The following is a 24123-nucleotide window of genomic DNA, read 5'->3' on the forward strand; positions in this document are numbered from 1 at the left end:
TAACCAACGATATAAACAATCATTTATAAGTAAACACATATGACATTATGTGGACAGTTATAATGATCCGTTTAGTGAATAAATATACCTCTTTTCAGTAGGTTAAAGTGTTTTTCTTTTGCACAGTATAAAAAAGCCGAGTATATATACACCGAAGTCATTATATGATTACAACATCAGACTGTTTTTTATTAACATAAACTGAATTAACTACATTAGAATACATAATTTACTCAAGAATAGTGAAAATCTAATGAATCCTATACAGAAAAAAAAATATCATTACCAAGGTTTGACTTGATAGTTTCGAATAAATTGAGCATTAGGTAGATTGTTTTACATAAATAATATATATTTGTAATATCTCACTGAGTAGAAAAATTAGATTTTTTAACGTTTCGTGACTTAGTGTAAGCTACTTCTTCAGACAATAAATAAATAACCAAATCAAAATTAGTGGTACAAACGAAATAACAAGAATATTATGACATAATATTTATTTATAGAAGGAAAGATGTTAAAATTACACATAAAAAATTATCGTCAACACGCAAAATCATAATCCACTAACATATTTATTTAATTATCAAAATACTAATATTCAATCGTCAATATGATCGTTTTTTCTTCATTTCTCAAACACACAATACAATGAGAAACTATAAAATGACGTAGAATTTCTTTCAGAAATAAGATAAACATTAATAGCAATAAAAACAAGATTGATTGTTTAGATATTTTTTATACAAGCGACAAATTTACAAACAAACAAAAATTGTGAATAAATAAAAGCAGATAAAGTATGTTTATTCTGTTAGTCATAAATTAATCTAATTGGATAATGCAATGGCGTTTGAGGCGAATGGTATTGGGTTCCAGTTCCGGTGTCAATATCAACTATGGAATGCAGGCACATCCAGCTGACGAGCCTCAAATAAGACGAAACTCACGTCCTGGATTCTACTGCTAGTCACTATCCGTTTTTGCTTATAATGCTTGTGAACTAAGGCAATATTGAGGGAATGCACACAGGATGTACATATGCCAATAAAAGAATGAATAATTACAGTCCTAAACATTAATGCGAACATTCAAGTAAACAATACTGAATGAATTTAGTTATTCTATTTGTTTGTTTGATTTGTTTTTGTGTTTTTTACATTAGCAATTTATGTGACAACTTTTCAATGTTTTCTGATGGATCAGTTCTCTTAACTATAAAAATTGTCACTATAAGGTGTTCTAAACATTCTTTTGTTTTCTTTTTATTAATGAGATATAATAAAATTCAACATAGAATGACTAGTTCATTATCTCTACCAATGATCATGTTATTTAATGATTATTTTATTACAAATTTTATTGATTATTTCATCAAATCTTAGTGATTGATTTAAGGTATTTTAGTGAGCTGAAGGCTTTCACCAACAATTTGAAGAAACCAAATATAGATAACATTAAACATCAACAATAGATCATATTTATTGACTGTAATAAACATTACTTAACAGTCTTATTTACTATTTATATATTTATAAATGTAATAGATTATAATTATTGATAAACTTTGAAGTTGATCCATTAATTAAAATCAACATGTGAGTTCCATCAGGAAATAAAATTTAATCTAGTGGGTTTTTTTTCTACCACCAAGTAATTTACGAAACGTACAAATAATATATGAATTAAAAAGGTTGAATTCCGTTATTAATAAAATCAGTAAAATGGAAACTCTTAATGCTTCAGTAATGACTGTGTTTATAAGTCTAATTTGGTCACAAGCCCAAATAAAGGAGGAGGGTTAGACATGGAGTTAGCAACTCAATCCCGTAGTTCCACAACCTTATGGAAAATATGTTAACCAGAAAAAAATCGCTTAAACTCTGTACTGTGAGTGGAAGAATCATCGTTTAAAAGAGTTATGACGCCTCATGATGAAAGCTGAAATATTCAAAAGTCATGAAGCCGATCTCACCTCTCTAACAATCAGAGGAACAATTTACATGGGAACATAGAATGTGCAGACAATGTCAGAGACCAGGATGACCAGTCAAATAGCTGCAAAAGTGTGGAAACACAACCCAGCATACCCAAACACATACAAACGCATACCCAATACCAAATGGGTTTTACTGGACAACAATATAGAGCCAGATCGATCATATTTCCATTATTAAAATTTCCAGAAGATCTATGGAAGGTGTGATAACAAATAAGGAAGCTGGTATAGTTTCTAATCATCGCCTTGTTGTAGCCAAGATGAAACCGAAGCTAAAAAAGCACTGGACAGCTTGAGAAACAGCATTACAAGTTTAATACAGCCTCCCTTCGCGATAATAACAAAACGAATTCAAGGTAGCTCACAGCAACAGGTTCCAATTCTTACAAGATCTACTCAGAGAAGAGCAAAGCACGATGGTTGAACACTGGAAAGGGAAGAAAGTAGCACTAACTTCAACATATCAGAATGTGCTGAGCAGCAAGAAGCAGCATCATAAAGAATCCACTTTCGTTGATACATGAAGATTTAGGAGGGAGAACAAGTGCTGGCAGACTGGAAAGAGGGATACTTGGTCAGGATACTAAAAAAGGAGATCTCAGAAAGTGTGAGAACTACAGTGGCATCATACTACCATCAGTACAAAAAATGTTTTCAACAGAATGTTGTTGAGCCGAATGAAAGATTCAGTAGACACACAACTTCGAGATCGACAGGTCGGATTCGTAATAATCGGTCGTGTACAAACCAAATAGTGACACTAAGAATCGTTGTTGAGCTATGAAAAGAATGGAACTCGTCGATTTTCTTGTCTATGAGAAAGCACTTGACAGTGTGGATATTATAGAAGCTTACATGAAACTGAATATGTTGACATTTAATTTGGTTAAGCCCTTTAGCTAACTCATTTAACGGACAGAGTCATCCGTACAATAACAACTTAACTTATATCACTGTACAATTATTATTGTTGCACTTGTATGAATATGTATGCTAGAGCATTGCTTACTGCCTACGCACATATTCATTCTGCTAGCCTTACTGTTGGTCGCTTAATTGATTCGATGATTCATTCATTTTACTATGTATATGTATACATTTTAATCTTGTCCATTGACTCACCGACTCGACCATTCGACTTGCTCGCTCACTTGCTTGTCTGCTAGCTTTTCGGCACTACTGTTTCATGCTTGCTTAGCGTACCCGTAATTTTGGTTATATGTGCGTGATGCAATAATAAACATATTCAACACTTCGCATTCGCCTTCTGATTATTACACCGTCGGGGTGTTATCTAGTGATAGTTATCAGAACGACCTGATTCTATTGAATACCGACTACCATAATAGGAGAATATTGTGAAATATTCCTCAACACCATGGGGTATCTAAGAAGATCGTTGCCAACATACGGAACTCTAACGCAAGACTGAAGTGCACGTTTGTGAATGGAGAGCAGCCTCCAAATTCATTACAGGTGGGAAATGGTGTTGGACAAGGCTGCTTTGTCTCCCCTTCTCTCTTTCTTTTGACTGTTGACTGGATTATGAAGACCTCCACATCTAGAGGCAAGCACAGAATACACTGGTTGGATTGGATTTGACTTTGCCGATGAACTAGCTCGTCCATTCCGTACACGACAAATGTTGGTGAAGTGAGTCAACGTAGAAGCAGACTCTGCAGCATTTGGCTTCAATAGACATAGGGTAGAAGCAAGATCTTGAAATACAACACAGAGAGTACCAACTCAGTTACATTTGATGAAGAAGTTCACAAAGATGTGGAATATTTCACATACCTGGGAAGCATCATGAATAAGCAAGAAGGATCCAATGCACATGTAAAAGCGAGGACTGGGAAGCAAGGGCAGCGTTTCTATAATTAAAAAACATACGGAACTCAAAACTGTCAGCCAACATTAAAGTTATAATTTTTAATACGAACGTCAAGACAGCTCTAATGTACGGATTTGAAACCTGGAGAACTACCACAAACATCATTAAAAAGGTGCAAGTGTATTTATAAACACTTTTCTGTGCAAGATACTCAATGTCCGTTGGCCAGATACCATCAACAAAAACCTGATGTGGGAGAGGACAAACCAGCTTTCATCTGAAGATGAAATTAGGAAGAGATGCTAGAGATGGATAGGACATACAATGCGAAAATCATCAAACTGCATCACGAAGCAAGCGCTAAATTGGAATTTTTAAGTAAAAAGTAAAAACGCAGACCAACTGGCACATTGCGCCGAAAATTGGAGGCAAACATGAGAAGAATGTATAGCACTTGGATGCGACTGGAGCTTAGAACAGAGTTGGTTAGAGAATCCCAGTCAGTAGCCTACGCTCCATGAGGAGTAACAGGCGTAGTTAATTGAGTAAGTTATAAATCTAGTAAACTCTACTTATCTAATCATTATGCTCTCCAATAATACACATATTCACTAATGTACAAATGATTATTCGAATTCTTGAAAAAAACAAAGCTCAACAAAGGTAGTGAGTTTGAAAGAAAGGTAATTAGATAAATTAATAAACGTATCAATACAAAAACGTTATATATTAAACTGAATTGCCAAAATGTAAATTACAGCTCATTGTATGACTATAGACAAAACTGGTAATTTCGGTAGATTTAAACGTTTCTTTAGATTTTAATTAATTGTTCATAGAGATTAGTTAATTATGAAGTAAACTCAGTTAAATAGGTATCTAAAAATCAGGAAGCGTTAGATGGCTAATTAATCTTCGTCTAAATATCTTTATCGGTCAACACTTTCGGTTCCAAATAAAATCAAAACTCAGGAACGTGAAGTCTTGATGAGAACAAGATATAGTACAGATAAAAAAAATTAAAGTTCAACAGTTCCAGTGTCATGTTTTGGCCAAAGAAACTAATAGGCCACTAAATGAGATAGCTAGATAACAAATAAACTGGTAAGTAATCTATCCAGAACAACTGGATGTAAGAATCGTACTCACTAGACAGATATCGTTGTGCTAACGTCAAGATATGAAGCCTTATGATTTACCCGTATGTACTATAGTCGTTGGCCGCTTTTAAAATTTTTAAAATCGAAACATCTATCTAATGTTTTTTAGCTAATGTTTGACAGTGATGAACAGATTCTCAAATACTTGTTGACTTTATTAGCAGTGTAAAAAGACTCCTACGTTCGATCGTTAAATAAGACATAATGTGAACATAACATACATTCTTTCGTAGCCTTTTTATCCGCATAACATATTTATAAGTTATTAAACTACATTAACAAACATTTCGTTTAAGCAGAGATCACCTCACTAGAAAAATGAAACTTTGATATTTATAGATCGTCGATTCAATTTGTGATGTAACTTGGCCACTAACAAATGCTATCAATTTGGTTGGCATTCTCGATCACATCATCCTATTTTAAAGCTAGCCAGTAGTAATGATCAAGTTCGTGATTTCTACATACTGTCACACACAGATGAGCAGCACCGAACTGAAATGACAAAGGTATCTAGCGTTTACTGGTTTCTAAATAACCTCCAGATAATCTTAATCTCTAATGAAAATCATCCCTATAGAAACACATGATTTAACAAACAAATAATTTGAATCGATTTGATGATTCCAAAAGTAACTGTCATTTGATTTCTTCAAATCACAAATCTCATTACAATGAATAAGGTAAAGAGAACTTTTATTTAGAAATGTTACACTATATTAAAGTAATAATCATGCATAAATTATATATGTGAAATTTTATAAAATACCACATCATTTATGTATCTATTTATTTGGAATTCACATGTTAACCAGTTGGTCATCATCAATATAGACAGACATGGATTACTCAGATAAATTGTCATCATCATCATCGTTATTTTGACATTCTACTTAATATATAAAAAGTAGTATTAGCAATAATTATCGATACAACAAATAAGTATGATGAATGACATAGAATTAATAATGAGTTCATTAATTATTACTATCACTAGTCATGGAATGTTTCAGAGTATTTAAATTTAGCAAACTTTTATCTAAATTAGTGATATAGATTTCAAATCAAACACTGATGCTCTAGAATAATCCATAAATTTCATGCAATTAGTTCCCTGTATGAATTTGAATAAAGCCAGAACAAAAATGGATGCAGAATGATATGAATTCATTATATTTCGTGGTTTCTTATCAGCTGCTTACAACCATATATGACTCATACATATATTTCTGTTTATTATCTTAAAGAGAGCAAGAACGAAGATTGGTGCAGAATAATATGAATTCATTTTATTTCGTTAGATCCTCATCAGCTGCTTACAACCTAAAATATTTGAAAATCAACGTTATTACAGATATTGAACATCGATCACCACGACGTGCAATGCTATCCGGTGCAGGAGATGGTTGGAAGAAAGTTAGGGGCGGCCAAACCAAAACGTGGCATCAGTCCTTGAAGTCACTAACTTCTAGTCTGAACCATGTTGGCAGATGCAGACTACTTGGTTGGGGTCCACGTGACTATCGTAACCAGTGGTTGGAGACCCTTGGTGACATGGCTCAGAATCGATCACAATGGCGTAGGTGTATACACTCTCTGTCTTCCCTTAAACTAAAAGATTAAAATCATTTCATATCTTCCTTTCTACGTACTAATTCTTTCTTCCTGTACTATATCCTTATATGCAATCTTTCTTTTATATATTTCCACCACTGAATTAACTACTTTTATGAATCCGGTGTTCATCTTGCTGTGTTAATGAGGTATGGCAACTTGGACCCATGCATATATGTGCCTGGTCCTACATTGTAGCTGACTGACTGACTGACAGATATTGACATACTTATACATACGAGAGTGATTAAAGATGAATATATGTATCATCATGTAGCGAAGATTTCAAAAGTTAGTAAGGTCACAAAAAACTCGTTTCGGATAAATAAAGTTTGGGAGGGAAAGTCCCCGAATATTGAAATAGTGATTAGAACTCATGGAGTTAACAAACATTAAGTGATTGTGTAATTATTGAGTAATTATCTCACGTTTGCCTTGTCCCCTAATGCTGATCAGATTCAGCCGATCATGTTTTAAAGTGGCCAGTCGTACAGGTAATTTGACACTGCGTTGACTATTTTGAGATACTAGATAGTCGACAGGAAACCTTTGATATGGTTTACGTGATGATGAGTGTCAACTAACATGAAAATTCAATCAGTACTAAGAGACCAGAAAAACATCACTATGATCAACCAACTGTGTTTGTATCTAATAAAATTCAGATTTATAGCCTTTTAATTACTGAATAATGTATTTAATGTTTACTTTAAACAAAAGTGTAGCATTATTTCTAACTAACATTAAAAAGTACTTTTATAGCTTCACATGTCAGATAATAACAACCAAAACCATGTACAGTAATTTAAAAACATTTTTATAACTTTGAGCAGCATATAAAAATACAAGGTTGATAGCACACACACGTTTCCGTTATCTTTTAATAACCTTAATTAAATTTATGAAAACAGTATACCGACAGATTATGTAGTTCTTAAACCATAAAATTTTAACACAGAATTTTTTTACTTGAGATGAATTTCAGAAAATATTTTGTTCGTTTGCTTAAAATATTTTCGTTGAATTCATATCATCATTCCGATTTTATAATTAAGACACATATCAGTAAATTGATTTCTGAAAATTATTGAATGTCAGGGACATTACGAACTGATAATAATTGGATATTCAGTGAGAACTAAAATAACTATCATGTGTTCAATGTTAACGAATCTCGAGAGGTATTTCTTGGATTCTGATGAGAAATTGTGAGCAGTGAAGTTCAAATAAGGTGGATTCGAAGCAGATATCCATTGATGACAACTTAATATGATTGAGAAATATCGCGAATTAATTGGTGTTAGACACATACACCATAGGATCCTGGTTTATTGGTCAAGAGGTTGAGGGTTGTCGCTTGGAACCAAATATCCTGGGTTCCATCCTGGGTTGAGTCCTGTATGTGCAAATACTAAGACGAAACAGATGTCGGGTTTTCAATGGATGCCTGACTTAGTTCGGTACGTGATATCAACAATACAAATGTGGAAAGTATATTTCCATTTTAAAAAAATAAAAGTAAATTAATCTTGTGTCGTAACCGATGCAGTCAGTTTCATTTTATTACAAACCTGCCATCAAAATATACGAAGCAACAAACAATAAACTAATCTCCATCTTATAGGGAAGTAATTTATGATCTGTAGTGAAGACATGTAAAGTCTGTTAAGTGAATAAATTAAATGACAGTCGGTAGATGAAGTGCTATGATGCGATGTATTTGAATGGTGGCTGTTCATAAGACCAGATTAGTAACTCACTACCTCACCCTAAGTGAACTGGTATCAAAAACTAGACCACTAACCACAAGAATGTTTTTATTGATCTAATTGTTGTATCCCGATAAGAATAAATGAATGGTAATTTTTGGGATCCATTCATAGACCAATATTATGAGTATATTTTTATCGTATAATTGTTATGTAACTAAACTGTTCATATTCATGTCCCTCTTATTGTGAGCTTTATGTTGACCTAGGAACTATTATTATACGATTTACCATTCATGAATTATTCCCTATCTGTTAATTGCTACCTCCCTCATTCACAGCCACATCTGGCCATATTTTGTACAAATGTTATTTTCATATTTTATGGTACGTTGTGGTCGGTTTAATATTGCAGAGGCTGAGATTGGTGTTCTGGACTTAACTGGCTGGGCTAGACAGGGAAGCGGGACCAATCAGAACTCGAGGCCATTCTTACGTGTTTACGCGTCTTTGGTCCGATCGATAATTCGCTGCCGTCTAATCCGCAGTCACAAGTTATAACACTAATATGGTAACATGCTAATATATAAGTTATCAACACGAAAATAACATTGTTAGTGTTGTATGGACGATTGAAGAGTGTCAGCTTTGTAGGTCATCCGCTCGGTAACAAATCCAGACCATACTGTTGGACTTAGTTGTTGTTCACTTTATCAGTACGCTAGTAACCAACCCTGAAATGGATGTCCAAAAGCTCTAGTGAGAACACAATAATTTGTTGGGACAATTACGTCAAGAATGAAACAGCAATTCATTGTTCATATGGAGATTTATGTATCATTGTTCTAAGGATTGATTGGAGTTGAAACCTTGGGTCACTTGTTTTCAACTCAATTCTAAAACAGAATTACTCTTTTCACAAGTAATGAATACCTTTTATGAAACTCTTTGGTTGGGATAATCTTATTCTCTGTTGGAAAGTGTTGATTTAAAATAAAACAAATCTGTTCAGTTTTCGTTAATTCGTCATTCCATACAAAAAATGTTAGTGGTTTGGTATCCTATCATTAGCATGTTTAGCTCTACACTTTTCAGTAACTTTTTAAATCAAAAACTTCACGTACGGTTAGAACAGTCCTAAATAGTACACATGTTTACAATGTATTTTTGTTTGAAGAAGTATATCCATCAAATTGTGGATGAGAACATATTGTCTAACTATGAAATTCACACAATCAAACTATCAAAATATTAGGAAAGCAGAAAACAACTATACTGATTACTTCGTACAACAATTAGACTCCATATTTATTCAAATACTAACATTAACTTTATTTATATTAGAAACCTATTCAAACAAAATTAGAAAATAAATATTTTCCATTCTGTTAGGTTAATAGAAGTGGTAAATTGCTACGTTTATACATATTATCCATGAGATATCTATTCTTGCTAACTTTCCATATAACAACAATGATACGGTAGGGTTATTTGTAAATCAACTATTGTATATACACAAAATCAGTTAAATACAAATATAATTACATTCCTAGAAGTTGTCAAGACAACATATTCAATGTTACACTGGCAACCAAAAAAAACTCCCAAAATTAATACACATGTGAATACGAATTAGAAATACAAAAAAACTGTCAAAATAGGAACAGATGCACTTAGAACCAAAGTGACTGATATTCATTAAAACAAATGTTTTTGTAATTATATGGGAAGTTGAAATATTAACCAACAAGTGTTTAATTTAATTCAAATCATCAAGTGTTATAACGCTAAATATCAATTGGTTTACTCAAGTGATCAATATCTGGATACGATGGTCTAGATCATAATTCATTAGTGAGTGAATAACAAACAATAGTGATTTCTTCCAATAGACTACTCATATTTATTTATATTAATTGTTCTGTCAATATTTTATTTATATGAATCTTTTATTTTATATGAGAATAAATCAATTGTTTTGGCTAGTAGTCTCATCTTTAACCTCAAATTACTCAGGAGCTTATGTAGAATAGTTTGGCTTTGTGAGAACCTTGTATAATTCCATAATAATATTGATTGAAATATATATTATTAATTGATTTTACCAATTATAACCTTTGTACAATTACTTAATCTTACTCCCTAACAATATGTGTTACATGTGACAGTAGGAATAATTATTACGTTTTCAATTCAAAATAATAATTTTTCTATAATAACTAGTCAATAATGCATAATACATTGATTATAGTAAGCACCAAAAATATATCAGCCTTAAAGATTTATCATTTTTTTCAAATTAGAAACAATTGGTTCATTTATATATCATCTTTAATAAAATCTTACTTTCACATGACACCGTAGGATAGACGCAACAGGAAGCCTTCTACATTGGTTTCTTATTAGTAACATCAGTCATTTTATTGTAATTTATTAACAGAGTGGAGATTTGTGTACTCAGCCTTCAAACGCACTTCTGTTATTAGGTATTAGGTAATAAGTGAGTGCTACGTGATGGTAAAAAGTTTTTAAGCTACTGCTTTATAACTTATCACCAGTTGTAAGGGATTTCTAAAAGGATGTCAATACTCCACTTGTCTGATCTGCTACTTATAGATTCACAGTAGCGTTAAGTAATTTTAATATTTAATTATTCCAACAGCTTTGAGACACTATAAAATGTCAACAGTACTAATTGCATTGGATCTTCCTAAAACAAATGACACTATGACTAAGTAAGGAAAGTAATTACAAAGTGTAAATCAACTATCATCATGAAAAATGCAGATCAGCCAGCAAGAATAAAAGTTTGGGTAGAAGTATATTTCACTGATAACCTTGAGTGCTCGAATTAGGATCAAAAGACTGCTTCCTAATTCAATGCGCATTGCAAATAACATATATCTTGTTATAAACTATGTAGAAATTGTCAATATCTAGCTCCTGAAATACTTGCAATTGTTCAAAATACTTTCCATGAAATCATACAGTAAATGTGACATGATGCTTAGGCACAATTGCTAGAAATACCTGCTTCTGACAAAGATTATCTATAGGAGAACTTGTGATTTAATTCATGGTGAAACATGTTTGTTTAGTTAGAAGTTATTTTCCCACTTCAACTCCTAGTTCTAAATCTCAACCCTAGCATTTATAAGTTTATAAGAAAAAGAGTGGCAAGCATCATTACATCATGCCTAATGTCAGTTCTTGATGATGAGACCTAACCCTTAATTATAACTAATCCAAATCCTAATACCTTAATTTAAATTTTGTCCGTTTACTAGAATGTAACTATAGTGCTACAAAATTAAAATACAACATATAACGGTTTATTAATCACATCAAAGCTCTCTATCCTTAGTACGTTTACTGCATTTGTTGTTATTCCCTTAGCAGCTAAGTACTATTTTGATTGGTTAACAAGTACCACAGGGTTGTCAGTGTAGCATAGTTTTACCAAGGTTTGTACTGATTTTTGTAATAAAATGTGACATTTCATTGGTAAGTGATTTCATTATTAAATGAAAAATCGACGTTATCGCAAATTTAACCACATTGTGGTGAACAAACACTAAGATAGGGAAGACCAATGCACAATCACACAGTAGTTTAGCGAAATGTGGAAATCACACATAAAATACAGTATTTGCACATCTTTCATCAGTTGTCTCTAACAAGCTTTATTGTTCCTTCATTCCTGTTGTTATATTGATTGCTTCCAGCTTCCTTCTCTCTTCTTTTCGTTTCAATCTCCTCAACCTTCTGCTCACAGATATTTCATTTTCGATTGATGCTATATACTACTTATATCTACAAACATAAGTAGCATACACCGCAATGTCTGTATTTATGTACTGATGAAAGCTAATTTATCGAGTACAGTACTCTTTAAACTTAATTTCTCACTAGAATTCCATCAACTGTGAGTATGTACACCCTTATATTTTGAAACTAGATAACCCTGAACCTTTAAATCAGATTCCTTTCAATGATTATGTAGATTAGTATATTTTGTCGACAAAAGTTGGGTTGAATGAGTTATATAATTTCACAGTTAACTTCCCAATTTAAAGTGTTTTTCACTCCAAAATACCAGTAAAGAGGTACTTATTGTTTTAGGAAATGAATGCAGACAATCTTGTCAAGACATCTAAAGTTTTTTAAAGATTTCATTGCTTTTTGTTCATTATTTTTAATGAATTATGTTGATTATGAATGATTTTTTATTTTTATTTTAACACATAGACATTGGTACAAGGAGGCACCAAATACATATGCGCCACACAAATCCCATTCGATATGTGTGAGGGCTGTGATACTGCCCGGGTGTCCAAACCGAAGCAGGTGGTTTTCTTAGGTGGCCACACCCCAAGCCTTCGACCTGAAGGTCTGATCCACAAGGCAGTGGAGCATCGTAAGGAGATGCAGCCCCATGGAAGCCGGTGACCAACAATTGGTTCATACGCCATTTGTTCCTTCGGTATACTGGAGCCCATGTGCACCATTGGTTTGGTTTGGAATCCGGTTAAAGCGCCGGACATTCGCTCTTCATCCTCTCATTTTCGTAAACAACACCCCCGCCACGAGAAGGCAATGAGTAGGACTTCCTGGCAGAGGCTATATACGGGTGGCCATGTGAGAGCATTTCGAGAGGGAGAGAGGACTCTCCCCACTCCCAGCCGTACCAGGCATTTGTGTGTACCAAAAAACACCAATTCTTACAACAATATTTCCAATTTCTCAAATTATTTAACTTTACTATCTTAATTTATGACTGGGAATAGAGTTGATAGTAGTATAAGTAGTATTAACATCAGTAGTATATCAATGTTTTGGTCACCTTACAATAATAAACAAATTACGTAATATTCCAGCAACTAGATTATGAAACCAAATACAATGAGAATGAAAATTGTCATCGGTCAGAACCTTACACTAGTCAAACAAAAACTCAAAATTGTTAAAGTCATTTAATAATAGAATACTGGAATGATTAATCGAGCTAAATTGTCATTTTTGAAATAAAACAAATTACTGAATGCTTAATTGAGTAGTTAACAGAAATAAAACAACCACTGGCCAACTATCTCAATATATATATTCTTGAACTTTAGACTGTCACATATGTACTAACTAATGATGTATGGTTATTATTGAGTAAAACTATGAGTTATTTACCAAATAACAAAATATTCATTCACTGATGACCATAGTGACCACAAAGCAACAAGTAGTCTTTCACCATTTATTCACTTCAAAATAAAATACCGTTAAGTGCTTACAAACATCTATCAATGATTGCTCAGTCACTAAGATTAAAAAAAGAAAAAAAATTAAAACCTCTGAGTAGTATCACGTATACTGACTTACAGATGTTAGTGATCGGATAAGTGTAACCATATTATCAGATAATCGGTACTATTCATTCAAAATGTGGTTTATGAACTGTATAGCGCGATAAATTTATTCCATTTAATTAGATTACCAACCACCCTTTATATCATTTATTAATCCATCTCAATATTCAGTGGTAATACACGTCTTTTCTTACATTGATATCATAGTTGAATGGTTAAATCAGTTTTTTTTATTATAAAAAATCTTAACTTGGCAAAAGCTGTTATTTTAAGCCAAAATGTAATTTCTTTTTGATACCGAAAACAACCTTACTACATAAGACGGAAATATAAATATATGGTTAAAATTAAATATCATTGTAACTAGAAATTTCCTATAATAGTGTGTGATTTCCATATTACTACTCCATCACGAAACTTGAATTACGACAGTAACTAATCAGTACATGTGAATATAACAATAAAACTATCCAACTAAGTTATCATGTGTTAAATTTTTTTTTCAACTTAATCGTAGCCCACACTATAAGATGAAAAAAGAAACAAGTTACATAATTGAAATGAACAAACTAAAGTAATACAAGTAAGAATCTATTGTGTTTACCAATCAAAAATGCTCTAAGCATCATGTAACTGTTATTTCAGAAAATACCAAACTATATCTTGCAAACTAACATCTACTATAATAGTTATACTCATTTGGTAACAAATACTTTTGAAACTATTTGTTATATTCATGTTCATGCATTCATCATTCACTTTATTTACTGCATACATACACTACAATAATGTAATTGTATATTAAAAATTTTATAAATACTTCTCAATAAATTCATTCTTGTATTAATAGACTTAACGACAAATTTACCTGAGAGAAAAATATTCTATCATAATCTTTTTTTTCTAATAAGAAAAATCTATCACCATTTTTGATATGAATGAAAATGGGACCAATTTTTAAAGTATGGATTATTTTTTTCTTTTACGTTATCATGTTAAATTAATCTACTCAATAGGTTACATATTTCAATAATAAATTAGCTATAAACAGGAAACACATATATATATAGATACTGAATCAATTTTAGTTAAAATTATTGATTTTCACTTAAGGAGTAAAGTATGTGGTATTGAATTTTATTGATCAATATTGGTTTTTTTCTCTCTTTAATTATGTTTATGCCAATGTTTTCTCAATCTTTAAACTGCTATGATAAAACAGCTTATTCATAACATTGTTTTCATTATCTTGTTCAATTAGTTAAAACAATAAACATTGATTGATGTTTCAAAGTCAGCAACCATTGAAACAGTTGCATATTTCTTTATCGAGCATAGTATGATTTATCGAATCGCTCGCATAAAACAGAAAATCAAAGAGGAAAACAAATGTTCTGTGTATTAGCGAAGATAGATAGTGCTACTAATCACCAAAGATGAGGGTTTTATCTTATCTGGGGACTCATCAGCTGGATGTACCTGCATCCCAGAGTTGATTTTAGCTAAGTGGATAACGTGATAGCATTAGAAGCGAACGGTGCCGAGTTCGAGTCTCAGAGCGAACATCAACTCTGAGATGTAAGTACATCTAGCTGACGAGTCCCAAATAAGACGAAACGCGCATCCTGAATTCCACTGCTAGCCACTATCCATCTTCGCTTAATAAGCTTATGACTTAAGAGTATATCGAGGCAATCCGTACAGGATATATATATATATATGCCAATAAAAAACTGATCAATCGCAGTCCTAAAAACATCAATAAGAAGATTCAAACAAACAATATTTAAAAATCTTTCTTCTAAATATCTCAATTAGTATTAATCAAAGAAATATTGAATTTAGTGATCTGAAATTTCATAATTTACTCAAAAGAAAAATTGACGAACATAAAACTCAAACAAATAAGACAGACAATTTCATTTTATTTTATTCATAATTTAAAATGTTATTTCTAAAGAAAAAAAGGTTATTTTATAGAATTACGCAAACGTCTCTTTTTTCTGAGAAAAAAAAGATGATGTCGTTCAGAAGGACGATGAAAGCTCCACGATCAAATCATCCAGCTCTCAGAGAACAAAACTCCATTAACAAAAAAGATAAAGAAGATCTTGATGTACTTGTTTCTTTTATGTTTTTTTTTAGTTCAACGTAGAAATTTTATTTTTGTTTTAATTCATGTCTCTTTGATATAGTTATTTCATTTCTTAGTTTTAAAAACAAAACAATTAAATCTGCTTCAATTTCATTTAATTATTTGGCGTCTTTATTTGTAACAAAAATAAATTGTATTTGAATTCAAATTATTTCTATAATTATTAAGTCTGTTAAAAGATCTTATTTAGATCAATTTTAGTTTGTTTTATTTCATATGATATAAAAGAAAATGAAATGTTTCATATAACAAAACTAAGACGGTGAACATTCAAAATGTCCAAGGGTTTATCTCTTTTATGGTTGCTGATATTAAGAATTCAAGTTGATCAATAGCTGGAAGTTTGAAACAAAAGGACAATCAGTCAGTAACAACGTAGAACGTCGTACGTACGTACATCGGTTCGAGTTGTCATACCACATTAGCATGGAGATACAGTTGTCGACTCAGATCCCGTAGTGGTAGAGGTAGTAAGAGTATTAGATCTAAGTTTCGGTGAACAAATTAACACTAGGATATAAGAATATGCAGCTGACGAGTCCTGGACAAGACGAAACGCAAGCCCTGGATTCAACTCTTAACCACTCACGAACTTTACTAAGTGAACATTTAGAGTGTTTTCAAAAAGGATAAATATAGTATTCAACTGAAATTTATTTGATTGCAAATATCAACATCATACTAGAAGATAAATACACTTCAAATTTAATCATTACTTACTAGTTTAACGCCCAAAGTATTAAACAAGAATATTTAAAAAACGAATTTTTGGAAGGTTTGCTTTTAGGTCATTACAGTGTGTAATGATAACTATCGTTTCTAACATTTACTATTTAATTACAAATTGACGTCAATCGGCTATTTATTACAGGTTAAACAATGGTTATACAGATGTTTCAACCTTACTTGAAAATTTTTAACAGTATATGTCTTAGATACAACCATATATTATGCATCCCACGACCTGTTCGTTCGATAGAGATTCAAATACATTTTGACTGTAGAGCAATCAACACGCTCTCAATCTTCAGAGGATGTTGAAATCTACCTACCAAGTATGCAATATTGAAACTAGAGGAAGAGATAATATCACTGAGTTTAATGTTAGAGAGCTGGATGAAATGAAAAAGACTTATTGTTAATAAATGTCAAGCGACAAAAAACTTTTAATAAAAATTTCTTGCTTATTTTATTAGCCCTTTTGTTATAAACTTTTAGAAAAAAGACTACGACATGATAGTTTTAAATAAATTGAGCATTGGGTAGAAAGTTAATGGTAAATATATTTATTCCTATGACATGGTTGAATGCATTTTTAGAACAAAAACGAAATTATGCAAATAAAGTTCTTATAAATAGTCTGAATTTACTATAATTTGATTGTGCTTTATATTATGGTTCCGACTATTTAGAAAGTGTTGACATAAACAAATCATTGATAAAAATCATGCCAGTCATGAACTGTAAACCTTAAAATGACTATAATAAACCTAATCTGAATTCAATTTATTACCGTTGACCAGATTGAACATTCATTTACGAATTCATTTAGAACTCACATGAATTCGCTAATACTAGTACATGGTATTAGGGATTATAATTTGAAAATAAACAAATACATTTCGAATTCAACGAAAAGATGTTTTGGAAGTATTGAGTTGGTCCAAATAATACATAGGTGGTAAATAAAAGAACTTTTTCCCTGAAAAATGAAAGTTATTTGGAATGATACTGAGGTATATTTGCCTTCAAAAAGAAACACAGTTGCTTTTAACATGTAAAAAATATATCTGGAGAATATGTTGGCTTTTAAAGAACACTTACTATTATTATGACTACTGGATTAGTAAAAACGGATGCCTGAATTTTTGTAATTTACATCGTCTATATATGGAACATTGGTAAATAAATTTAATTACCACTTCTGAAAAGGTTAATTTTCATGTTCATGACTTATTACCTTTGATCAATTGTTTAATGTACAAACATCGATCCCGTAAAAACAGTGTGTATGAAATCAACGCTTTACAACAGTGGGCATCTTCAACGTTGTCACAAATAGAAATCAGGAGCTTTAGATATCACAAAGAGACTTTAACTCTTAGATCAACCGGTTAACTAACGTTAAACTATACAAAAAAGAAATCTACCGTGCTGTTCAAGAATGCTAAAAACAATTCAGACAATCCTTTTAGATTTAATCATTTAATGTAGCTGTACACCATAGGTACAACTATAAAGCTTCAATAAACAGTATCGTGGAAAATTGTCTTTACAGGATTATCTTTAGGCTAAATTGTTTGAATAGATCTTTTGTAGGGATCTATTTGATTGAAGAATCATGTACATTGAAGATTGTTGTGAAATACGTGATTAGTGAAAACCAAGGTGCATTTGTTAACAGCTTCATTCTAGCATTTGAATTCACATTGGCAACATAGTAATCAACTTAGTACTTCCAGGTTCCGTGTTGAATACAGTTCAATTAATGAGTCAATAACTGCTAGTTTAAATCCATCTTTGATCGATAAGGATCGTCTTTCAAATATTACTTTACATCGCCGATTATTGTTCAATTTATATACGAATGTATGTTGATATTGTAATCAAACAACTAATTAACAATGTATGATTATCAAGGTCAACAATAACTTTCTGAAATTTCTGAGAAATTCACAAAATTAATAATTTCATTTAGTTCACTTTTTTTCAATTTAAACGTTATAACCAGCACTATTTGGTTTACTCGATTCATGCCACTCTTCATATGTATAATATTTGGGAAGACATTTTATCCCTGTTAAAGTAGCTAATGTATAGATCTGAGTGAAGACGGTGTATGACATTAACACAACTCAAAAATAAATACTCAGATTGGAATTATATTATTCTGAGCGTTTTTGAGAGGAAAGAAAAGTAAATGGAACATCTGTAATAGAGTCTACAAACAAGTATAAGGCTACAGTTTCCTGAAAGAGGTGTATATATATATCAATGAATTCTAAAAAGTAACTGAGACATCACATAGGAAATAACTTAATGATGAAGACTGAAGCCTTACAGTTGCATAGTTTTTGCAATAATTAATGATCAAGCTATATGAGATGAATATAATATGATCCGTACTGAACGTATCAATTGAAATATACTAGAATCTTATGTAATAGTTGTAAACAGATATAATTTGGGACTATCTTTAATAAGAATTTACTAAATACAAATAAAACAATAAAATTTATCAACGCGTTTGTAAGATAAAATTAGTCTCAACTTATAAATTGCTTGACAAACAAACATTTTGTTTGAATTCCTTAAAATAGTGTAAATCCTTGGCTGAAGTTTCACAGTTATTTCATGATTCAGGCCTTCTAATAATCCTGCACTTCATTTGTTCAAATAATTGTACGAAACACAAGTGTGTCTTGACTTTAGCAAAACGTCATATAAAAAGGGAGTAAACACAAAACAAGCAGACAATATTTTATCATTATTAGGCTAGTGTTGTAAGTTTATCTCTTCTGTTAACTTGTTATATCGTCTAGAACTATTGCGGTGACATGTTATTTAATACATACATAACTAACTTCCTGTTTAGCAGAAAGACTTTTTACATACTTCATTTAAACCTGGATGAACTAAACTTTACTTCATTAAAATGACCATACATTTTTCTCAGAAAGGGTTTAAATAAACAAGACTAATAGACTACTCAATAAAAAGTAAGATGATATTATTTAATAAGCATAAAGATAAGACTTAAGGTTTTCGTGTACAACTTTGAATACTTATCTTTATGAAAATTGTGGAAAGTGTAAACGGTCTTTATCACGAACTGATATCATTTGGAGAAATAACTAAAATCAAGAATCGCTATAGTTATTTCATTATGTTTTGTAACTTCACAAAAGTGAATGTCTGAGACGTCACCGGTGGAAAAACATAAAACATCCAGCTATGTTGGCAAACAAGATGCCTTCAGACCACTAAGTCAAAGTCTTTACTTTCCTCAGTTGACAATTAAGTCTTCTTGGTTTAAGATATTTTTGTCATTAGTGAGACAATATAATTGTTCACTCAAGGAACTCTTAAAATTGACTACTTTAGGCGAGAAAATCGATGTTTCTGTTTCATATTAATGTTGAAACTTTAATGTACATATTGTAGAAATATACTGTTAAAACATATAGAAAGTCAATTGATATCCAAAGCAACAAATATATCGGATCTTTATAGATCTTTGAATATGCCTCTAAGCTGTTCAGTGACACTGTATATGGATTACAAACATGTTTACTCTATTTTGTACGTAGTCTAATGTGTAACAGTCGTACGCTCAATAAAAACTGCCTTCAAGATAAATTTTTGAAGTCCTGGTGTAGATTTGTGACTAGTGTGGATCATCTCAATCTGGTGACTCATTGAGACGCTGATGATAATGGTACATATTATTAACTGACTTACTCTTAAAGTATAAACCATTCGGTCTCAAATCAGGTGTTCAAAGGTAATTAGCTTGCAGCTAGTCTGAGGTTTACTTCTGATACGATTGATCATTCAGACGGGCCAAATAAAAGTTGAGGGGTGATCATGGGTGGACACTGTTAGCCAAGACTTGGTGCGCGATCGGTCACATGTGTGACTTTATTTCTTGGGATGAGGAGTTCTATATTTAGTAGTGTGTTGTACATATATTCTCCATTTGATCAGGAAATAGAAACAATCTACTCATTTTTCATCCCCTCAATTTGCTAGCTGGCTGGACAGACATATAGGAAGTGTTTACGTTGGTACTTTACCCAGCCGACGATAGAACATAAGAACTTACGTCCCAAGTGAATTAGTGACAGGATACCTTTGATAAATACCACACTAAGATAAAACAGTTGTTTGGAGCTCCATGGATCTCAGTAGTTTTACAGCAAAAACTAAATATGAAATAAGGACGATTCTGTTTTCTAAATGATTGTCCATTGAAATTAGATCTTTTAAAGACATGCATTGAGAACCAGGTTTCTATTTAGAATTATCATTCAATCACACAGTGATTCAGATAACTGATAGTATGACCACAAATACAGTATAGTTTATGAAGAGAACACTGAAATGCTTCCATTGGGTATACATTAATTAGTCACAGTAAATTTAACTGTAAAAGGTTTAAGTGGTTTCCAAGCATAAAGTAGCCTTTTAAAACGCGATTGTCAATAATGACACAAAAGTAGATTTTTTGACATAGATAACTTCAAGGTCTCTTGTGTAAAAAAATTTAACATTTCGGTGCCTGAGAGATGCTTTTTCGGATAGCGTGTTTTAGATTGTGAACTTCTATTGATAAACATATGATATTTTTAAAAAAACAATTTCAGTACCCGAATCTCAGCAGAAATTAAACTAGTAAAAACTAGTTCGGCACCAAGAGAACTTATGGACAGAACTATTGACTAGAATTCGATTGCACTTGAACCACTAAGCATACTCTATGGCTGTCATGAAAAATGAAGCAGAACTATAAATCTCACCTTAGAATGCTAGTTTCATTCGTGGGGTATTCTCGTTCTATTTCAACTTCATTTAAATAACTTTGCTTTAATGATTATTACTTGAATTATCTGAAGTAGCTTAGGTCGAAACTCTCAGTAGTAATAAATTTTTATCAACCTGGAAGCACTGGACGGCGGTCTCGTTCTACTATCAGGCTCCTCACTAGTTCATGAATTGATTTGTCATCTTTATGAAGTATACAGTCCCTAGCTTCATTATTGTTCACTCTAAAGACAACTATGATTGAATGCTAGTAACCTACGAGTATTCTTGATTTTAGTGGTCATGTTTAGCAGCCGTCGAGTAAATCAGAGGAGATTGTTGTGCATCAAACTTCTCCTTTGGTTGGCAGACAGATGTCTCGCTTATGCTACAAGTGATGCAAGTCAGAAACTTCCGTTGACATAAATGTGAAGGCATATACATTTTCAAAAAAATTAAATTAAATTTTGACCACATTTGGTCAAATTTACTTTACTCCCTTACTTGCTAATGAAGGTTTTGCTTATCTCTTAAAACTTAGGGAATTCAGTGAGAACATGGCCTGAGTACTATGAAACAACTCAGTTCTAGTTTCCAACGGGTAGATCCGTTCACCACTAACCAAATAAAAGTGAAATAATTTTCTAGTTTATTACAACACAACTTAATTTCTGTTTACTACAGTAACAGTTTGAATCCTGTTCAAAAATATCACAGTATTTTTAACAAAATGTCATTTTCTGTTCTGTTTCATACTAACCCAATAAACTATAATCCCCGAACTTAAATATATATTTATCTCCATACGTCAACCAACACATATTAACCTGCAGACTAAGTTCAAGCTGACTAGCTGATGGTAGCTAGGTAACAAGTATAGTAAGTCGATTTGTGAACATACTATCGAGATATCAAGTATTAATATATAGTTAAGAGCAAAAATAAGCAGTTATTCTGTTATGTAAACAATACAAACAAAACAAAATAATTAAGAAACCTGAGAACTGAACTGTACAAATAAAATCAGCTGCATAGTCCTAAATTTATGATTGTTTTGTTGAAAAGAGATAAGAGATATAATGAGAGACTACCAGATGGGTCTTATTAAAATATCATTTAATAACTACTGACAGGCCATACTTTTTGAAATCTGGTCGCGACTTGGCTGACTTCAATAAGCGTAGTGAGACGCCACTAAGTTCTCACGTTGAAAGTGTGTTTCTCATTGCAAAGAATAGAATTATTTATATAAACACTTTATTGTCAAGCATTTTTACAAAATTAGTCATTAACACGTGAGCCGTACGGCTCAATCCGAAACAGTAGTCTTTTTTCCTCTGATGTAAGGTATTATAAATTTCCGCTAAAAATCATGTAAAACTTCAAGCCTTTCAAGAATGTTGATGAATACATTTTTACAGAAAGATGAGTTAAGTTATCAAAGGTACTGTAGTTAACCAGTTGTAAATAAGATGATATCTATCCATGTAAAAACACCCGTTATTCTTGAAAAACTCGAAGACAAAGATAACGCTTATGAACTCCACAACAGGAAAACGCTTACTTTGAATTTTCCATGAACATTCTGAGGGGTATTTGTATGTACAATATTTTTGCCTGGGACTACTTTACTCGGAAGATAATTGCCATAATTCGGCTCTCCTTTTTGAGGCACCTCGTTGTAAATCTGAATGAGGCCAGTTCCAGAATTTATATTTCGTGACTTATGAAGAGGAGCATGGTTAACCCATTGCTTTGTTAAACCAATGTATTCACCAGTACCCGGACTATAATTCACACGTGAAGAGTGACGAATATCAGTAGCTGAAGCAATGTTAGATCCAGACAGCTTCATTTGAATAACTTTGCGGCTAATTCCGTAACTATTCTTGAAATTGATACATCCCAATATATCAGTTTTTGTAAAATGCGCTATGTTTGTTATTTACAGTTGTGGCTTCAACAAACAACTTCAACACTCAAACCTTAAAGTCATTTAGGTGGCATGAATTATTGTTCTTTCTTTCCTGTTTTGAAATGAAACAAAGAATTCTTATGTAGTTTGATGCAGTTCTTGTTTGGCTCCCTCCGAATGTGGAAAATACTCATGCTGTTATTAAAAACAAATGGAAGTTTTACCGAACCCCTCAAGAACGCAGTGCACTACATTTTGAAGAAAGCTCACACAATTCATTAACACTATTTTGAGCTCAACTGGATAACATTTTGATTCGTTTAAATGAGCTAAAGTCGAAGTTTGTTCAGTTACGTCCGTTACATTAATTTAGTAATAGGCTCCCGATATAACAAATCGGAGTGATGAGCTATCTTTGATTGGGGCTAATTTGTGTTTTGAACGTCACTGTTACTCACACCTTGCCTGTAGGCCAACACTTCTCGGTGTTCTTAAGTGACACAAAGTAATCAGGAATACAGTTGCATGTTTTCGATTGCAGGTAATGTAGATATTTTGCGCAGGGGGATGTCCTTCATTCCATCGATAGAGGAAACCAGATTAGTAGTGAACGGGTCTTTATTTAGGTCACGGAAAAGAATAGATAGAACGCGAGGTTACCTTTTTGAAACAAACAACGTTTTTCAACATTCAATATAAAATAATGAAAAATTTAATGCCTATATGAAATAAGGGAATGAATAAATGCTTTAGGCACAATTTTCAACATTACGAAGATACTTACGTCTAACTTTTAACCAATCGACCTAAGTTGTAGCATTAGCTTCCTCCTAAAAGCGACTTCCATAAAAATG

The 24123-nt window shown here is 32.1% G+C and overlaps 1 protein-coding gene across 1 annotated transcript in view; it reads right to left on the reverse strand.

Moving 5' to 3' along the window:
- The window catches only part of PAK-2 (Serine/threonine-protein kinase PAK 2), a 56903-nt gene extending 33459 nt beyond the window's left edge, over positions 1–23444 (reverse strand). The window contains exon 1 of the mRNA XM_051214644.1: positions 22919–23444. Within this exon, the coding sequence (XP_051067827.1) occupies positions 22919–23209 (291 nt within the window). The 5' untranslated portion in view covers positions 23210–23444. The remainder of the gene's footprint in view (positions 1–22918) is intronic.
- Between the last annotated feature and the right edge of the window lie 679 nt (positions 23445–24123).

The sequence above is a fragment of the Schistosoma haematobium genome, chromosome 2, assembly GCF_000699445.3.
Source record: "Schistosoma haematobium chromosome 2, whole genome shotgun sequence".
Classification (NCBI taxonomy): domain Eukaryota; kingdom Metazoa; phylum Platyhelminthes; class Trematoda; order Strigeidida; family Schistosomatidae; genus Schistosoma; species Schistosoma haematobium.